Raw genomic sequence first — 19,379 nt, forward strand, 5'->3', positions numbered from 1 at the left:
TTCCCGGACCGTCAATTCAAATGAAAGGCTATGTAAGGCTGGGCTTGAACGGTCACTGTAAGGGTATAGTGCACGGGTCCAAGTGGGCAGCAAGAAGACGTTGCCATATAACATGCTCTCAGGTTTATACAATCGGCCTCTGTTGGGAGGGCTTTAGTGCGTTTGATGATGCTTTGCTGACCTATGGCATAGATGTAGCATGTGTGTGCGAAGACGGGACAGGGATGCCGGGGACTCCAGGGAGACCTGCAGGGGCAGAGTGGAGCCATCTGGGGAGGTGGTCTGGGCAAAGGCAGTGTAGCGCAGCTACTTGGAATCAGACCGAAACGTATCCACCCAAATGCTCGCTCTAAATATTATACTCACCTAAATCCACTCTATGATCCAAGTAATTTGAGGGTGGTGTGTGTGTGGGTGAGGGATGTGAGTGATGGCATGTATTGGCATTCGTGAGGCTGCTTGCAGTGCACTCTTCCTTCACCTCACTCCACCTAATCACAGGTCATGCACTTCAACAGGGAGAGGCAATCATCCCCATTCTGGTTGGAAAATTCTCTCGTCAGATTGTACAGTACTTGTGCAATCATTGGTCAGATAGTTTTCCCACATGCAGTGTGAAGGGAAGAGGGTGCGGGCCCAGCCGTATTGTCCCTACGTACACGATGGCCTTCTTTGGACACATCATGGCTCCGATTCCACAATCAATAGCAATACTTGGGCCTAAACCTGCAGTACACGGGCATGCACTCCGAATTCCTGGACATATAAAGGATTAACGTGAGCAAAACGTTAGCTGGCGTGGCCTTAAGACTACGATCCAAGCCCAGTATTCAGAATTGGTGGGAGTTACTTAACTTCTGGTTATAGCCTAGGAGAGTTTGGTGGGCCTGACACCAACAACTACTGGGAGCTACATTTGACTCCCTAGGCTAACTAGTGCCGAAACCAACATACCTTATGGGTACGACGTCCTTTAAATCGACAGTCTTTTTCCACAATTCGTTTAAGAATGATTTTGAATGATAAAAACTCATCGAAAAATATAGGGCGGATGGGAAAGTGCATATATATCCGGAATAGAGAAAAATAGGGGGTGGTGGTCTTTGGGGAAACCCCCCAAAAATATTTTTTTTAATATCTATTTGTTTTTCGTTGACAATTTTTCATAAAAAAACTCAAAAGACTGTCAATGAAATGACAGAACCACCTTATTGATCTTAACACTGTTTTTGAGAATGTAAATGACCACTAGGAGACATCGAGAAGACGTCTAAAGCATAACGGGTGATATAAAATGTGCAAAAAAAGAATTACAGTTTGCATCTCATGTGAATTAAATGTGCAGCACCCCATCCAATAGCTCCTCGTTCTTCAGATGTAGCTCCTCATTACAGAGTGAGGCCAGTTCCCAGGCGTGGCTTTTACCTCCCATATGGGATCTTTAATGCCATCTTTTTTTGTTCCCCAAGCCCTTTAATGCCATCTTGAATTTGATCCCTGACAAACCTGGGCAACCAGTAAGTTTATCCATGAAACCTTAACTCTCTCTGCTTTTAGGACATCCCCAATGGCGTCACAGAGTGTTAGGAAGCTCTTCTGTTTGCTTGATAAAATCCTTTTCAGTTTTCGTGTATAAAATCTACTGCGGTCCCAGATTTTCTCCAACAGCATTTGCAGACCCAGGGAGTGAGCAGAAAGACATGTCAAGAGGACTGCTCTGTGAGAATTGTCAAGTGTGTGTGGAGTGTGTAAGGTGAAAAACAATGCCCCCACTTTAAAAACAATATAGCCGGGAGTGTTCATCTTGAGAACACATGGGCAACGGGAGAAGCGCTAGAGAACCCACAAATAGCACAAGGTGTACGGGCTCCGAAGAGGTACAAGTGTCCGAGGGCCTCATAGGCGGGACTGAGGTGGATGCAGGCCATTTACAGATGCTGAGGAGTACAGAACCCATGTCTGAAGAAGACCAGATTTAGAGGGACATGCAAAGAGGTACACAACCTTGGCATGTAATAAAGGCGACATGGCGAGCCAAGATAGATGTACCCTGTTGGAATTAGAACGGAGTCGAAAAGACAATAGGTGCCAATACCAAGGGGCGATACTGTTGGTAGGAGAAAATGTGCAATATACATGTATGCCAGAGAGCAAGTAGAAAACATTAGTGTACCATGACATACAAGGAGAAGAGCAACTGAACTGCAGAAGACACACAAGGCTGAGCACTAGAGTGCACGCCTCACCCCCTCTTTTTTCTAAATATTGATTCAGGAGTCCCGGGCTCCAGAGGCGCAGCACCGGGGAGACCCATGCCCCACTTAGGAGAGCCATAATGCTGGTTTTCCCCCCTCCCGCCCCATTGTGGGATTTATATTGCGCAATTGGAGGGGAGTTGGTTCCTGGCTACCAGCATTGACCACAGTTACCAGAATGAGAGGCCAAAATTGGCACTAATCAGCAACACCTGAACAGACTGCCTCCCTGAAGGTGGCAAGAGGCATGAAAGTGCTTGGAGGAGAAGAGCAACTGAACTGCAGAAGGTAGACAAAGCTGGAAACTAGATTGTGCGCCTCACCCCCTCTTTTTTCTAAATACCATGACACACAACAATCTGATCACTTCCAAAAGGTATGTGTAGGGTCCATGCTGAAGTTCCAACATATTGTCTACTGCACACATGTAACCTTGGATGTGATGAAGTTGTTCGTGGTTTCAAAGAGGATTCTAATGAGATTAGCAGTGGAGTAATGACACCACCATTGGTGAGGATGAAAGCAGTGCAAAGCAGTGACAGCTTCAATCATGTAGATCATCTTAAATAGTATTTTCTTCATTGGGTGGATTTGGATATCGATATTAACATTACACTCACAAAACTTTTCTCATTTGATTATTAGTCTAGCAGAAGGCAACCCTGCTTTGGTCCTGGATCCAGAACTCACCCATTTGAAGCTCCTCGTCATCTGCCCCTTCCTTGTTCTCGCCTCCCTGATTGGGTGGCTGGCCCTCCATCTGATGTAAGGGATTGGCTAGCTGCAGAGGGGCGTCCGGTGGGTGCATTGCCCTGTGCTGCAGTGGCTCGGGCTCCTGCTCTCTATCCTTCCGGGCGTTCACTTTCTTGACAATGTCTTGCCAGCTGTAGTAGAGGGATGGCAGGGGACAGAGGTTAGGGCATGGCCATCACACTGCAAGATTCAGGTAAAGGGGTGGTGTTTGCATGGAATAATAATTTCATGGCTCTTATGTCATGCCCAGTATCTTCATGTTTGAGAAAGATGCTATTGACCATGGTCTAGTTTCAAACACCTGTCCTTTAAAGCCAGTCAGACCATGTCCTCAGTTACTTAACTTTCTGGAACCAAACCACATCGGAGACAATGGTCTGCAGGATTCCTGGCCACTAAGGAATTGGGCCACAAAGGCAAATGGCTGAGAAAGAGCTGGTGGGGACTTGCCACATAGGAAAGTGTGCCACGCAAATCTAGTGCAGACGTTCCTAAGATGCCAAGTGTAATTTTCCAAGTTGCCATCAAAACTCAGTGCCTCCCTGGATCACATCTCACAAAAGGAACAGTCTCAGCTATGGCAGCCTCATGGATACCTGTTGCACTAAACCTTCGTGAAGCCGCTGGGGGCCCTTGATGCTCTTCACACCCACCTATCCTTTGCAAACTCGCTAATATCGCCCTGCCACCCACCCACACACACACCTTTGTGGAATTTGCAAACAAGGGCCCATGGTCGAACCGTCCATTTTGCCAACCTGGTCTTAAAGACAACATTTTGCAGTGTGTAGTATGGCTATAACTCATATAAATAAATGCAAAGACCTCAAAAAGAAAGTGCAAAGCCCGAAGCAAGCCCCAGCAACGGTTTTGGGACCAGTTAGTATTGCTGCCTGATCCCACGGCAGAGAATGTACAACATTGTTGCGGTTTCTGCAGCAAGCCCAATTAAAAGAACAGATAACAGTGACACCTGCTGGACAGAGTCCAGTATGGACCAGACACAGGAACCAGCATAAAAACACAGATGCAGCAAAACAACCAATGGGCAGTACAATCATTGCATTTATGAGGTCCTGAACAGAGTAGACAGATGCTGCTGCAATGACACCAAGTGGCACGGCAGAGTATAAAATCGAAGGTCCCAAACCACAATCTGTTTACCTCCGCTATAACCAAAATACATCTCTCTCTCGCTCTCTCTCTCTCTCGCTCCCCTCGTAAACCCCCTCCCTCGCACACCTCATCTTTTTCTCGTCCAACAGAAACACTTGAAATGGAAGTCCTGTGTCCAGGGGCATTCTTCATTTGGCTGCAAATTCTCTCAGAGTGTTCTCCAAGGATGTTTCAACATGGGCTGAGAAACACAATGGCTTCTCTGCAAGACCTGGATGCCGCTGTCTCCCTACTCTCTCCAACCAAATCACTTCTGCCACATCTCCTAAACATTACATTGCCATTCACCATGCAACTGCGCAGAACCCCAAACCCCAGCCTTGTAGGCGAGTCACCCAGATTACTCCACTTCCACAGCATACACTCATTTCACTGATAACCAGGAAACCTGTACACCCAATGGGCCATCCTCACCACCTCCACCGGCCTCTACCAAGTCCAATGCCCACAGCTCATTGACAAATCAACACCTCATTCCTCCGTGGAAGGTAGGACACCACATGATACAAGCACGCTCTGCTGCTACACATTCCACAGCCTACCCTACCTCTGATAATAAGGAGGCCCACACCTGTATCCTCCTCATGTGTAATACCTGCCCAAAAACAGAAGCAATAGATATTCCAAATCTATGTGATCACTGCGCCGCCCATAAGTGCGCCGACTAAAATGCTGACGCCAATTACGGCCTGGCACAGTGATCAGATAGATCACTTTGCCCGCATCACGCTGCCCGCATTCCCCTTGCTGCCCATTCAGCAGCCCTCACCCCACTTAGCTTAACGGCAGCACACTATTGTGTGCGCCGCCTATGCCCCGCTATCCCTGCAGCATCAGTTCCTCCCACTAACATGGGTTAGGGCCGACACTGCAGGGTGCTATTCTTTTGTTTTTTAACTGTCTTGTCCCCTGCAACCCCCGATTCGTGTTACAGTGCCTAAGGAGAGCAGGGGACACCCCTGCAACCCCCGCTCTGCTTGGGCACAGGAATGAGAGTCAGTATTTTGTGCAGCCCCAAAGGTGCAGTGACTGCGGCGGTGCAGTAGTATAGGCGACATTTCCGTACATTACCAATATTCCTGACCTCAACACAGATAATTAGCCATTTCTTCTATTTATCACAAACATGCCTCAAAGATGATGAGCCGGCAATAAAAGAAGCTATCCCCACAGGCCTCAAAATAATAGTTATGAACAGACTGAATTGCTGGAGGCATTATGCTCATCTTAAGGGACTACCAATCTCCCATTTTCCAGAACTCGCTGCACCACTATGTGAATGTTTTGCTCATTAAATGGAACATCTCTTCCTCACGGGAATAAGGGGGGCCTTCGCAGTGTGGGGGGCCCTGCCACCACATGTCCAGAGAGGGGTGTCCCCGCCACCACATGTCCTGGGAGGGTAGGGGGGTACCCGCCACCACATGTCCTGGGAGGGTAGGGGATCACCGTAACAGAAATAATTTCTTTATGAACGCAGAGTGACTACAAAACAGAGGGGTAAACTTATTTAACAGAGAACTGCAGTCCTCTTGTTGCTGCAGTGTCAAACTGGAAGTGAGTGACTCCTATGGACCCATCTGAAGGGTGTCCCCTTAGAAAATCTGGGAGAGGTCACCCTCTGCTTCTTGATCAGAAGCTAGAAGCAAAGCTCCCGTCTCTGGTCCTGAGACATAAGCCTGTAGTTGGCTGTTGTGAAAGACCCTAGGTACCTCCCTGGGGTTGCCCAAGTTCGCCAAGTAGTTAACCTCTCCAAGCTCGGCTACAATCTTGAAGGGTCCTGTCCATTTGTCCTGTACAACTCTTTGTCTTACTGGGACAATAATAAGATCCTGTTGGTCTGGAGTAAACACCATGTTGGCCTTCTGGTCATGCCAATGTTTGACCAGAGCCTGGCCACATTTCAAGGTCTCAGAAGCCTCTGTCAGAGCCCTAGCATATAGTCATTTGTACTAGCTTCAAGGTTGGATCACTCTCCAGACCTTCTTTAATCAGGGTATGCATATACCATCACTTAACTGTTCATTGAAACCGATATCAAACCAAAACCCTGCTAAACTTGATCTTTTCTGAACTTACTTTTGCAAAATGTTGAAATGGGGATTTCTTCTCAAATATGGATTAATGCAGCTCTCCAGATGTTTTGGACCATGACTCCCACGATCACACCATTGACTATGCTAGCTTGGGCTCATGAAAATTGTATTCCAGAACATCTGGAGAGCCAAGGGTTGTTAACCCCGAGTATCCCTCACCTATCCCCTACCCAACATATTGTACCTGGCGGGCTCCCTTTCACTGCTACATGTAGTTTCTGGCTTTAAAAAAATGTAAAGAATTTTTATACTGTATTTGGACTCTTTATATTTATCATTTGCCTTTTTCAGCATTCTAACTTTTTTTTTACTATATTTTAAGTGGTATCATTAGGAGAGTAAAAGCTGCTCCTACCTGCAGGTCTTCTCTGTCTCTTCAGCCACAGGCCAGCAAGGTGTCTATCGAAAGTATAAGCTTCAAGAAAAAAATGCTGATCTGTTGCCCTAAAGAAGCGCTGCAAGTTCAGAGGAGTTACAAGAGAAGGCATGGACTGCCATGGTCTACCCAAAGAACATGGAGTCCTTTTAGACCTCTTCACATTCCTGGCTTGGCTTCTACTAGCCGGATAAGCTCACCACTAATCAGAGCAGTGCAGTATAATCTGACCCAATGTATCCCGAGGGCTCTTAAAAAACATAGTTAACCAATCATCAGGCACCTGCAATCTGGTGCTCATGGAGCATGCATTTTATTCCATTATACCTTTGAAACTGTTTTAATAACAATATGTTTTTATATAGTGCTTTATGAGGGACACCTCCTGCATCTAAGCACGATTTTGAAGGTGCTATTAAACAACAAAATGGCACTCAATTGACTTTAAAAAGACAAAAATGAATATTCGGCCCTGTGGCTGCAGGTTACACACAATTCTCTCAGGCGAGCGCTGAACTAACAAACCGGCTTACGGTACAGAGTGATATCAAATAGCCATTATATTTTTATTGTGCATTTCTTTATTACTATATGTGTGCCAGTGCTTGAAAAGGAAACACCGAAGTGCAGGTACTCACTATCCAGAGTATCCGATTACTGCTGAGAAATTCAGGTACTCCTCCAAATAAAAGAAATACAGGTACATGCGAGCAGCAAGGCCCTGCCTATTTAAAGCACTTAGACCTAATTAAAATGAGAGTTGATGCTAATTGTTAACATCTAGCTTTTTTATGTTGTGTTAAATTACCACGTCAGATTTCCTGGGTTGTTGGCAGCTTCAACTCCCATTCAAGTGGCTGTTTTTCAGGACACAACAATTAACATGAGACTATTCAATTTTTTGTGTAGGACTAGCTGTCCAAAATCTTAAGGGCTGATGAACTGTTTACCGCCAGCCACCAAAATAATGGTTAGTCCTTTTTTAAGTCCCTATGCAAAGTCTCCTGGACTCCCTCAGGGTCCGGGGAGCCCAGGAGACTCCCAGTGAAAGCTGCAGCATTCAGAAGAACAACGTTGTTGTATTTGTGATTGCCCTGGTTTTCCAACGTTATATTTTTAATTGGTGCGCCTCGGCTTTTTGCCTTCATTTTACATTTTCTGTGCTTCCCTGGGTTTGGGGAGCACAGAAAAGGTAAAATGAAAGTGAAGGCAGCCTCCTCAGCTCTGCTTAGGCTGCAGTAAGCAAAAGCTCCCAGTAGGGGGCTTTTGCTGCTTGTTTAGTGCCGCAAAGGCAGAGCAGAGGAGGCTGCCTGAATTCACAAAATGGATGCCCCCTAGTGCTTGCAATTTTAAAGTTTGAGCTTCATTTGCTTGCAACTTTGCATAGGGACTTAAAAAAAATATTTTCGGTATTTGTTAAATTATTGGCCATCTTTTTGGCCAATACTATTTTCTGACCAAACCATTCCTTTAAGAGGAGTCAGAAATGAGAACCATTGTTTTCAGCGTTGGCCATTAAGAATTAATAGTACAACGTAAAACCAAAAAGACAATTTTAAAAAGACCAACCCCATTTTAAAATGCCAAAAAGGATTTAAAAAAAGGTCTACTTAACCTTTTAAATCCTTCTCTTAAAAACAGACATCTGATATAAAATTCATATAATCAAAATTCATGGATAAGCTCATTGCTTCCCCAATTCCTTTATTTATAAAAATGCTTTCTGAGCATTTGCCTTCCAAGATCGTCCAGTAAAGGGCAAATCAGCAAAAATGTAAAAAAAAAAAAAATTCAGATTTTCTTCGCGACCAGACCCACTAGTTTATGGCTCCTCAGCCAATTCATTCTTGCCAGCAGAGGTAACATATTTAAACAAATTAAAATTGTTCTCCTGTGCTCCGGAGATCTGAAAGTGCTTACGAAGCTCCTTTCAACGCTGCCCTCTTATGCTGTAGCAAAAATGTCATTGACAGTAGACCGCTCATTTGCTTCAGCGTAATCTAACCGTAAAATGAAGTCATCGGTTTGCATTTGAACCCTTTTCCAGCCCTGTTCTAGCAGCAGGTGCATTAGGTCACTAGACACAAAGGCTGCAGGCAAAGGTTACATTTTTAAATGAGTACAATGTCTTGTGCCATGGGAAGGTTTCTGAAGGCTTTCAGCTGGCTGCACGTGACCTTCTGGGATATTATCGTCTGTAATAGCCTGCAGAGCCCTGCCAGCTGGAAGCAATAAGGTTTAATTAAGGTAACATTATACTGCCTTCTCAAGGCACCCAGGGTAATACCTCTTCATTAGGAGTCCACGTGGAGGGCGCCTGCTGGCCGTGCCGTGGCAAACGGATCGTTTAGGTTGTGCACGCCTTGAATTAGCCCTGCGGGAGTGGAAGTCAAGTTTAAGGTTTTCCAGACAATTTACCTTTTTCTTATATGTTCAGTCTCGATAAGTGGTCTTACATAGCATCTTCATACCATTGCCAATAACCGAGGCACGTATTAGACAAGCACGACTCCTAAGCACTAAAGTGGAATAAGGGGCCTGGGCCCCACCATGCCTAGTCATAACTTAGGTGATCTATGGGCAAACGTGGTGTCGTTTGTAAAGCATCTGCAAGGATAGTCTTGTTTTTTTTCTACAAAGAGTACTTTATAACACAGGAGCAGATTGGGGCATTTAAAAAATCTGCCTGGACTGGCATCATTCTTGTCAAAGCAAGCTAGATTTGACAAAAACATTTGAAAAGAGCATTTAGAGGTTACCCTCAAAGAGCGCGTTTTCACACTCTGCCATGAAATATCGGTAATGATTCTTTTGAAGTTACACAATCTGAATTTCCAAAGAGTGCACTGTCGCTTAAAGCACAATATACAAGCAAAGAAGGCACTACACGCTATGTTAACTAAACTTGTTCCGTTAACTAAACTGAATAAAGAGATGCATAACGTAGCCGAGTATACCCATATTTTCACTTTTACAATGTAAACAGTTTACTTTTGATGAAGCATTGAATTTCAGAATTGATTAGCAATTAAAAGAGCATTCTCACCATCTTATTCCTGCATTATAGGACTTTCTCTGAAGCGCTACACAAGTAATGTCTAGAACCACTTGCAAGGAAAAAGATTGGCCATGCATTAGTAAGATTTTCACAAAAATGCAGGTTTTGATACCTTTTATTGGTCTAACTGGACATATTATGCAGAGGTAAATCAATCCATTAGATTTTGAAGTCCCATAGACTTCGGCAAATGATGGTACAGAGTGAAACCATTGCAAAAGAAGCACTCACTTGTTGATTCATTTTCATAGCAAAAAAAAAAGCATTTTCAATTTAAACGCCATTGGATAAATGAATACTGTGCATGTAATAAATGCCTGGAATTGACTGCCTGATCTAGAAGACCATAAACTGATGGAAGCAGGAAGAAGACAAGTTTTAATTGAAAGAAAGGAACAAGTTAATTACCTGTAACTGTTGTTCTCCAGGATGGGTCTGGCATGGATTCACATGCTCATGAATATTCCCCGTCGTCAGGCTGGGAATCCTCGGTAAAGAAACAATCAGTATTAGTTTCGTTTCTGATCCGTCTTTCTCAGTAGTAACCAATCACTGGTCTCTGGGTCATACTGCCCCAAGCCAATGACTGCCCTCTCGCTAAGCCCCGCCTCTGGCAGCCATCTTCAGATTTGGTAGCACGCAAAGTGGCAGTATGACCAAGTGAAGAGCCGCAGAGGGGTAGGAGGGAGGGTTCGCATGTGAATCCATGCCAGACCCATGCTGGAGAACAACAGTTACAGGTAAGTAACTGGCTCCTTCTCCAGCATGGGGTCTGGCATGGATTCACATGCTCATGAATATAAGAATACATAGCAGTACACACATGTACAACCAACGGGAGGTGGCAAAGCCTCAACATTAAGCATTACATCAAAAACTCAACATTAAGCAATTCTTACCTCTTCACCAGGCTCACCTTAGGCGAACAGGTTGCGCAGCACCACTTGGCCGACCCTGGACTCCTCCCTGGAATCCCGGTCGACGCAGTAGAATCTCGTGAAGGTTTGCATCGACCTCCACGTAGCAGCCCTGCAGATGTCCAGCAGGGGCACACCAGACAAGAATGCCGTGGTAGCAGCGATAGCTCTGGTCGAAAGGGCTCTCGGACGGCCAGGCAACGGTCGGTTTGCCAACCGATTACAGTGCATGATGCAGCCGGAGAGCCATCTGGAAATGGAAGCCCTCGAGAGAGCCTTCTCTTGGTTCACAGGTTCAAAGTTCACAAATAGCTGTGATGTCTTCCGAAAACTCTTCGTGCGGTCCACGTAGAACTTCAGCGCTCTAGCCACATCCAGCAAGTGCAAAGTCCTCTCGGCCAGTGATGAAGGCGACGAGAAGAAAACGGGTAACACCAAGGGCTCGTTGAGGTGGAAGTCCGATGGCACATTGGGCATAAAGGAGGGGTGCGTCCTTAGCACCACCCTTGTGTCGTGAAAAGTAAAGTATGAAGGCTTGCAGGATAGGGCCTGGATCTCTCCCACTCGTCGTGCGGAGGGGATGGCCACAAGAAACGCAGTCTTCCACGACAGGAACTTCAACGGTGCCGAAATGGCGCCCCCATGAGCCTGGTCAGCACCACGTTGAGCTCCCACGCCGGGGCCTTCACCGGCGGGAACGATCGGAACAGTCCCTTCATAAATTCCTTCACCAGGCGATGGGACCACAAGGACTCCAGTCCTGTGGTTCTGGTGTATCGGGAGATCGCAGCCAGATGCATCTTGATGGAGGCGCGAGCCAGTCCAGCGTGCAGTAGGTACGGCAGCACTTGAGGGGCCGTAATCCGTAGAGGATTAATCTTCTGTGCACGGCACCAGACAGAGAACCTCTTCCACTTATGTACATTTTTTCCCCTTTTGTGATGTTCTGGAGCATATGCCGTCCTTTTGCAGACAGGAATTCTTTCGAAGTATTTTACTGTGAGAGAATTCTGCAGAAAACTCTAAATATTTAGGGACAAGTGGATAAGGGGTAAAAGAGGTGGGGGAGGGGTTTGGGGGGCGATTAGGGTCAGGAAAGAGGGTTTTGGGGGGACACAACGAATACATTTAAAAAACTAAGTTTTGTCGGTGGAATTCCAAAGTAAATTACTTCGAGAGAATCCCCGTCAGCAAAATGACAGAACCGTCTGGAGGGTTGCCCATAGGTTGGGATTAATTCCAAACCGTACAACCATCCACTCTTGTTTTGCCCAATTCTTTTTACTACACTATTTAATAAAAGGAATAAATAGCCTGTGAAACAGACTTTTCCTTGAGAATATCCTCCATGAAATCAGCCTCTAGTGGTTGTTCTATTTGTATTGTGTCGAATCCTAGAAATGTCATCACTTCTCCCCTAGGGGGAGCCCCTTCCAATGAGGCAAGGGAGGAGAGGCTGCTACCCGATTGTCTTCCTGGGGGTGGTACTCAGTGGGGGGATATCATGGGAAGGGATTCGGGATGACTGTCCAGGAAGAACATAGTACCCCTAAAGCATATCCCCACCTCCCTTAACCTCCTACCCTACACAGAGTCCAATAATCCCACACACTTCCATGTACCTCTGTAGGGTAGATGACCTGACCTCCCTAGAAAGTACTGGGAAGAGGAGGAGCAGGGACTACCTATGTGAGTCATATGTAGAAACTAGGACGAAGAAGAAAGCAGGTAACCCAGTTGAGAGTGAGAACATCAATACTGAGACAAGGAAGAGGCGCGGAGAAATGCAGAGTGCCCGGTGGAACCAACCCGAGTGGCCGAGACAATTTGGAACAAGCAAGTTCAAGCCGATGATAAAAAGGCAAGAAGCATTTCACCCGTTGGAGGACCCTTTCTGGAGGAACCGGGAAATTCAATTCAGCTAAAGGAATGGAGATGCTGAGAGTACGGAGACTGAGACACTTGGCCGCAGGCAGAGGCTTCCCCAGTAGCTCTACCATGGTTGACCAAAGAGGGGGGAAGAGACCAAGACAGCCAGACAACTTGGAGGACTGGCGTGCGCCAAGTGCTGGAAACAAAGCCCAGGAGCAGAGGAACGCAGCTGGAATGCTGTAGCTCCTGGAGAGATTGCAAGAAGCCAGAGCGGGGTGAAGAAGCCCACGAACCGAGGTTGCTGGTAAGAACTCTGAAGAGGTCCAGGTAGCCAGGATGGTTGATGGGAACCCTGATGGCCAGAAGAGTTGCAAAGAAAGTGTCTGGGACCCGCACCAAATAAACTGCCTCCAGAGTCATCTTCATAGTCACACTACCTGGCAAGATAGTGAATCAGGTCTGCAGCTTCAAGAGAAGAGACGGTCACGGGTCTGGGACCCGCACCCTTGTATGAAGAGTACCCCAAGTTGTCTTCATAGTCAGAGTACCTGGCAAGGTAGTGAACCAAGTGGGCTGTGAAGATTGTGAGACACCTAAGAAAGGCCAAGGGAAGGGAATCATTTGCCCTGGTATTTCTGAACATTGTGAGAAGTCCGGGAAAGTCTAAGAGAAGGGAGGCATGCCCTTGGCCAAGGTTTTGAGTCGGAACTATGCTTTATTTTTGAATTGAGACTTCTTTCAATCTGGAACTAGGTGCGTTGCATTTGAAAATAACTGCAACCTGTGGAAGGGAGTCTCTCCCTCAGGAAATAGTCCCTTCAGACTACCGCATGGTAGTCCTCTCCACAGAATAAGACTCACCAATCTTAGTTTAATTAGAAATGTAAGTGAAGGACATCGGTTTTGACACAAGACATTGGACTTTTGGACTGACACATCCTTAGTATTCAGCTGAGAGGGAAACCCTCTTCGTAATAGGGCAGTTAGGGTTTTTCCTTTATTTTCTGCGAAAATAAGTCTTTAGCAGTAAGCATGCCACCTGTTTGTCAGTCTCCTCCTTCCACACCCTTACAATATGTTAAACCTTTCTGCTGCCGTCTTTAATAAGTCAGCATATAACACTTGGTGCTCTGTAGGAGAGGATGAGGTAGGATGTTAAGTTCTCTCTGGAGATGGCATGGTATAGTCATCTAGGTCAATTTGTGTTCATCCTCTTAAATAATCTCCTCCTGTGCATACATTTCCTCCTCCATAAGGTCTTCTTATCTTGTTCCTCTTGTATAGGTTGATGTATTATCGTTGTCTTCTTTGTTATGTCAAAAAGTGTTTCCCCCTTTTTTGTGGGTATTCTGTTCATCCACAAAGTGGCATTTTCCTATCCTCAGATCATCGAGTTCCTTGTGGGTGTCCTGTGTGTGTCCCCATTTCCTCCTCTAATGGCATTAATCTTGCGGCACCCCACTTCTGCCTGGCAAAAGATAAGGTACCCTTCCCCCTTCTACAGATGTGTGTATTTTTCTACTTGCAGTCTGTGTGGTGCCTGTTTTTTGTGTTTTCTCCGACTCAACGTCTTTAGGAGTACGTTTTTCTCCGCTAGATTTTGGAACCTCAACTCATTTCCAAACCATTATTTTTGTGCGTCTCCCTGGTGTGCCCGCTCGACAGCCTTATTCTAGATGTCGCTCCACCTTCTGCCTCCTTTGTCTTCGGCGTAGTGGTGGGGACAGCAGACGGATTAGTGTGCCAATTCATCCAATCTTTTGGCTTTCGGTTTTATGCAGCCTTATGGACACCAGGGGTTCTGTCCACAACACAACCCGATGTCTGCCATACAGAGCTGGGAGCCGGCTCCGAGGCTACGCTTGACATCGATTCGCCCAATTTCTTTTCTGCCTGCATTGCGTAGACTGCCCATCTTTTCATACTACGCTCCTTTAATGTTTTCAGCTTAAACTGCCTTACAGAGTTCTTGTGGTCCCTAGGAAGGCAGCTGTTGCACACAGTATTATATTACAGATTAGGTAAAAAGAGTTTTCTACGTTTGGACGGCTGGGAACGTGCAAGCTAAATGTATGTGCCAGTGTGAAATGGGGGTTAAAAAGGCATTCTCTACGTTTGCAGTAAGTATGAGAAATGTTATCCCTCCCCTACTCTCCCTACTGCATCTCCTTTTTGACAAGCTGCGCCTTTCAGCGTTCGTCCACTGCACTGCTGATCTCCATGTTTTCAGATGTGGGTTTCAGTGTGATTAGGCCTCAGCAGTCGGTCAATCAACAGACTCTTCATTTAGTCTCTGCATTTAGCCTCCAACATCCCTAGCGTGGAAAAAACAATCCAAGGACGTCAACGTGTGATGGATTATGGGCAACTGTACACATAGGCAGGGATAGTGTTACAGTAACACCCCTGTCAACCCCCCTTTTTCAAATTCCAAAAAGCATTTGCAATACTCGGCACCAACCACTAGATGGTGGCCTATTTAAGGCATGTACATCGAAGATTCACAGGCTCCAGAAATTCATTTTCTAAAGCACACGTTCTAAACTTTCCTACTGCAAAAGTGTTTATTGCTGCTGTGTAGGGTATGTTTTATCATTTTGCCCTCTCTTGCCATTAAAAGCTACAAATAGGTTTTTATCTGTTTTAACATAATGAACGCCTCACCAATCTGCCACAACTGTAAATAGTAGCAGCATTTGGGTACCCAACACATTTCTTAATAAATTACTTTTTATGGCAAGCACACTGTATGACAAAGTCCAGTGTTTTAGGTTAAACGGATGGGACTGGTGGACATATGGGGGCCAAGGATTGCCACCAGTTATGTGAAGTATATACCCGCAAGAGGTGAATGGGATATTCCTCGCGGTCTTCCAGCACATACCTAGCCATTTGTGCTGGAGCAGCACCTTCGTGGCAAAGAGACTTCTAACCCTCAACTAATATGCGCGCCTGAACTTTTTACTTAATGTTGCAGGAAGCCCGGGTCCTGGAGGCAGCAGCACCGGGGGTTATCATGCCCTCACTTTGAAGAGCTATAATCATGGTTTTTCCCCCTCCCCCAATTTTTGATAAGATGTGTGTTTGGAGGGGAGTTAGTTCCTGGTCTCCTGAACAAAACATGGTGGCATCACTACAAAGACCAGAATTCCTTGAGACTGTAATTAAACAAGCAATTGGCAACAGCTGAATATAAACAGCGCCTCCCTGAAGAGAGTTGGAGACTCGAAAGTACTTGGAGGAGCAGAACTATTGTGCATTTGAACTGGCAGTTGGGATTTAACCCTGGTATATTTCTTTTTGAACATTTTGTGGCAGTTGGGATTTAACCCTGTTATTTTTTAACATTGCTGGGATCAAACCTTGTTATTACTAGTTTGAGGATTAAAAAGACTGGGAACTAGAGAGCGCGCCTGACCTTTTCTTTTTGACAAATCATGCAGGAAATCAGTCTCTCTCAAAGAGCTTACAGGAGAAAGTTGGCAATCTGTAAACCCGCTATTTGTGGCGGGCATGGGACCGTTGCTGTGAGATCCCCCGGACAGAATGTTACACATCTCAGGGAATAGTTTCTACAACGTAAGCATATGGGGGCAACAATCACTCATGAGGGGCACCCGCAAGCCAGAAGCACAAATAGCAGCGCAGAGCAGACTACCATCTCACAGCCCCTTAGGTAGCAGCGGCACCCCTGCAGAATTAGAATTGCCTCAATGTTAAGCAAAGGGGATCCAATACGGTGAACCAAATTGATTACACTCAGCCTTTGCAAGACAAATGTAAACAGTCAATTAGTCGTATTAAGATGATTGGTCCAATCCCTCCCAGTCAGAATGGCCAGATAATGTCTGTCTCTCAATCGCTGATCACACGGGTAAACCCACTCATGTATACAAAGCATTAGAATAAAGCCTGTGCAAGGGTCTGGAGTTGGTGGAAGTATGGCCATGCAGTGAGGGGGCTGGAATTGTTATGGAGGTGGCAGAGGACACCATAAGGAGGTGGAGACGGGAACACCGAAGGAAGAGGAGGCGCGAGAGAGAACACAAAGAGGGTGTGGTGAAAAGAGAAAGAGACCCTCAAGAGAAGGGAAGTAAAAGCAAGGTGGAGATAGCAGCTCAGGAGATCAAGAAGGATAAAGAAAGCAAAAAGGAGCCATGACATGAGTGTTAAAAGGGAGGATAGGAGAACTGGTTGTGGCAATCAGGAGTGAAGAGAGTGAGAGGAGGACAGCTAGGAGGGTAGAACGAGAGAAGCAGAGTGCTGTAAATAGTCAAATAGAGAAGGAAGGAGGACAAGTCAGAAGAGGGGAAGGGGAGAGTTGAGGTGGCACTAGATCGCCTGTGAACAAGAAGGTAGAACATTCACAAAGCAGTATGTGACCTATTAAAGGAAGGATGGAAGACTGCTCCTTGCCTGTTTCATGGTACAACGTTACCCTGTGATTGGTTTGGAGACCATGCCTTCCTGTGGCCAAAGTTGACTGTTTTCAGCCTTCCTAAGGTAATGCAACAGACAAATTGAGGATTCTGCGAAAAGAGCATTTTCGTCAGGCAATTCATCATTAGAACAGGAACTTACGTAGCTGCATAACACCCAAAACAGAGCTTTGGGAAATGTCTTCATTTTAACTCCATGTTACATTGCGCTAAACCATTAAAGAAATCAGTGTTGAATACAATATTTAATCGTGTGTAGTCCGAATCATATTGAAATTATCTTGACATTAATAATTTAACTTTGGTCCGAAAAGAAAACTATTTTCTTCTTCAAATCTCAAAAGGAAAGAATTTGATTAGAATAGTATTCTTGATTACCACATTTTGAAAAGAATTATGTTTTGCAAAATAATCAAGTAAAAGAGACAAGGATGCATTTTATTTTCCTGGTTCTTTAAATTGCATTCATTGCAAAATGAGGACTATAGAATGATTAATAGTGCATTTAACACCAATCTCTTTAATGGTTTAGTGCAATATATAATGGAAATAAGATTAAGAAATATTGCTCGAATGAGGTGAAGTGTATAGACATCCACTTGTCATAACCTGCAGCTGAACATGCATTTTACAGACCTATACAAGCGCCATGTCACAATCCTAAAGATAGACCCTCACATATATTGGAAGATCTTGGGCATCCTGCATGACAGGGAGGATCCTACCACTCCACCCAGTATGATGGAGCAACAATACAAACTTATGGGATGTTATTTTTCAAGGGCTCTGCAACAAAGCTGAACGTGGGGTCCTTGTAGGCCACACATCACAGGGAGCAAATGACATCCTGGAAAATCGTTCCACGTGTTTTCACTGCAACAACTTTAACCGTTTGCACTTTAGCCATGCTGTTGTCACCGCAGCCGCTTGGCAATTTAAATTCTTTTTTTAAATGGGGGTTCCCCCATCTAACCAATCCCCACCCCCTGGCCCGACACCCACCATCCCCCAATCCCCAGTGCTGGTCATTGGGCCGGCTCTCAGCAGAACCGATATCCGGCACTAGAAATGGAGCCGGATCTCGGGATCCGGCCAGAGTCAGCTGCCCAAGACCATGAACCGTGCTGGAATACGTAAAAAAACAAAAAAAACGCCCCCAGTGCTAAAGCCGGCGGTAAAGGGCAATGTTGCCGTCGCTGGCGTTTTTTTGTTTTTTTTTTACGTATTCCAGCATTGCTGGATGCACACTACGACCCCTGCAACCTCTAGACCACGCACCCTTGGGCACGCCCCCCCCCCGAACTCCTGCCCCACCCCAGCCCTTGTGTTGTGGAATCCTCCACCACAATTTTTCCATTTCCACCACTGCCAATCCCCTACCCCAAACGCACAAAACATTAAAAGTAAATACAACCATGGCAAAAACAGCTGCAGTGAAAACTGCACAGTTAAAATTCCAACATATAAAGCGGCCGCGATCAAATCACAGTAAGCGCTGGAAAATAGATGGATGCCTAAAAGCAACATTACCCAACCGCTCAAACTCCTCTCCCAGTGGTCAACATTATTTGGTCCACAAATAGTGGACCCAAGAAGTGCAGGAACAATAGGAAAATGATCTAACTCATTTGGCAGAAGACCACAGGCCTTTCCTCCTCGTAGAACGCTAGACACAACCAGTGGAGGCTGGTGAATGTTTGTTTATTTTTTTAAATGGTGGGGCATGAACATTCCCCACTCATGAGCTCGAGCGACTGAGTGTAGGAAGGGGGCACAAGGCAACCAAATTGGGTTCAAAAAGTATGCAGGTGGTCAGTTCTTCCACTCTGCCCGAGAAATTTTTTTAAATATAAAAGTTAAAACGGAGCATTTTACAGCACAATTTCTATGAAACCGTTTAAAAAAAAAAACCCATACAATATACAATTGGCTATGCTGGGAAGGCCTCAAAATGTGCACAACCCACCATCCACTGGCGAGTAATAATTGACATTTGGCAAGTAAAAAATGTTATGCTCCGAGCATGCGGGTAACCGAGGGCAAGTAACCTTTTAAGCCTCGCTGGTAGCATTGAATTTTTAATGTTTACCCCCTGCTGAACATATGAAAAGATCCAATAGATGCCAGGTCACCAAAAGTACACAGGAGACTAAAACATTCCGGTTGCCAGCGTCCATAATATTCCAGCATTGCCAATACAAGCACATAGTCAACGGCTTTCTCCCATAACACTAGTACTGCTACAGTAACCACCCACTCAGGCCAGCTTTCCCCAATGATCCCCCTACACATACTTGTGCGCACTCATGTTGCTTTTGCCCAATAAAACCAGTACTGCAGTCATTTTGGCATTCGATTTACTCACACTGTCACGGTACGGAGATATGGTCATGCTTCCAGATGTACCAATAAAGGTTGGCTTCAAAGCAATAAGCTC

General features: G+C 45.5%; 1 protein-coding gene across 4 annotated transcripts in view; it reads right to left on the reverse strand.

Moving 5' to 3' along the window:
• LOC138472131 (Golgi integral membrane protein 4-like) overlaps nucleotides 1-19,379 on the reverse strand; it is a 439,726-nt gene that overhangs the window by 143,851 nt on the left and 276,496 nt on the right. For all 4 annotated transcript variants that reach the window (XM_069610136.1, XM_069610138.1, XM_069610137.1 and 1 more), the window contains one exon: nucleotides 2,946-3,139. In XM_069610136.1, coding sequence (XP_069466237.1) covers nucleotides 2,946-3,139 — 194 coding nt within the window. The remainder of the gene's footprint in view (nucleotides 1-2,945; nucleotides 3,140-19,379) is intronic.

The sequence above is a fragment of the Ambystoma mexicanum genome, chromosome 8, assembly GCF_040938575.1.
Source record: "Ambystoma mexicanum isolate Mex_15411 chromosome 8, UKY_AmexF1_1, whole genome shotgun sequence".
Taxonomy (NCBI): Eukaryota; Metazoa; Chordata; class Amphibia; order Caudata; family Ambystomatidae; genus Ambystoma; species Ambystoma mexicanum.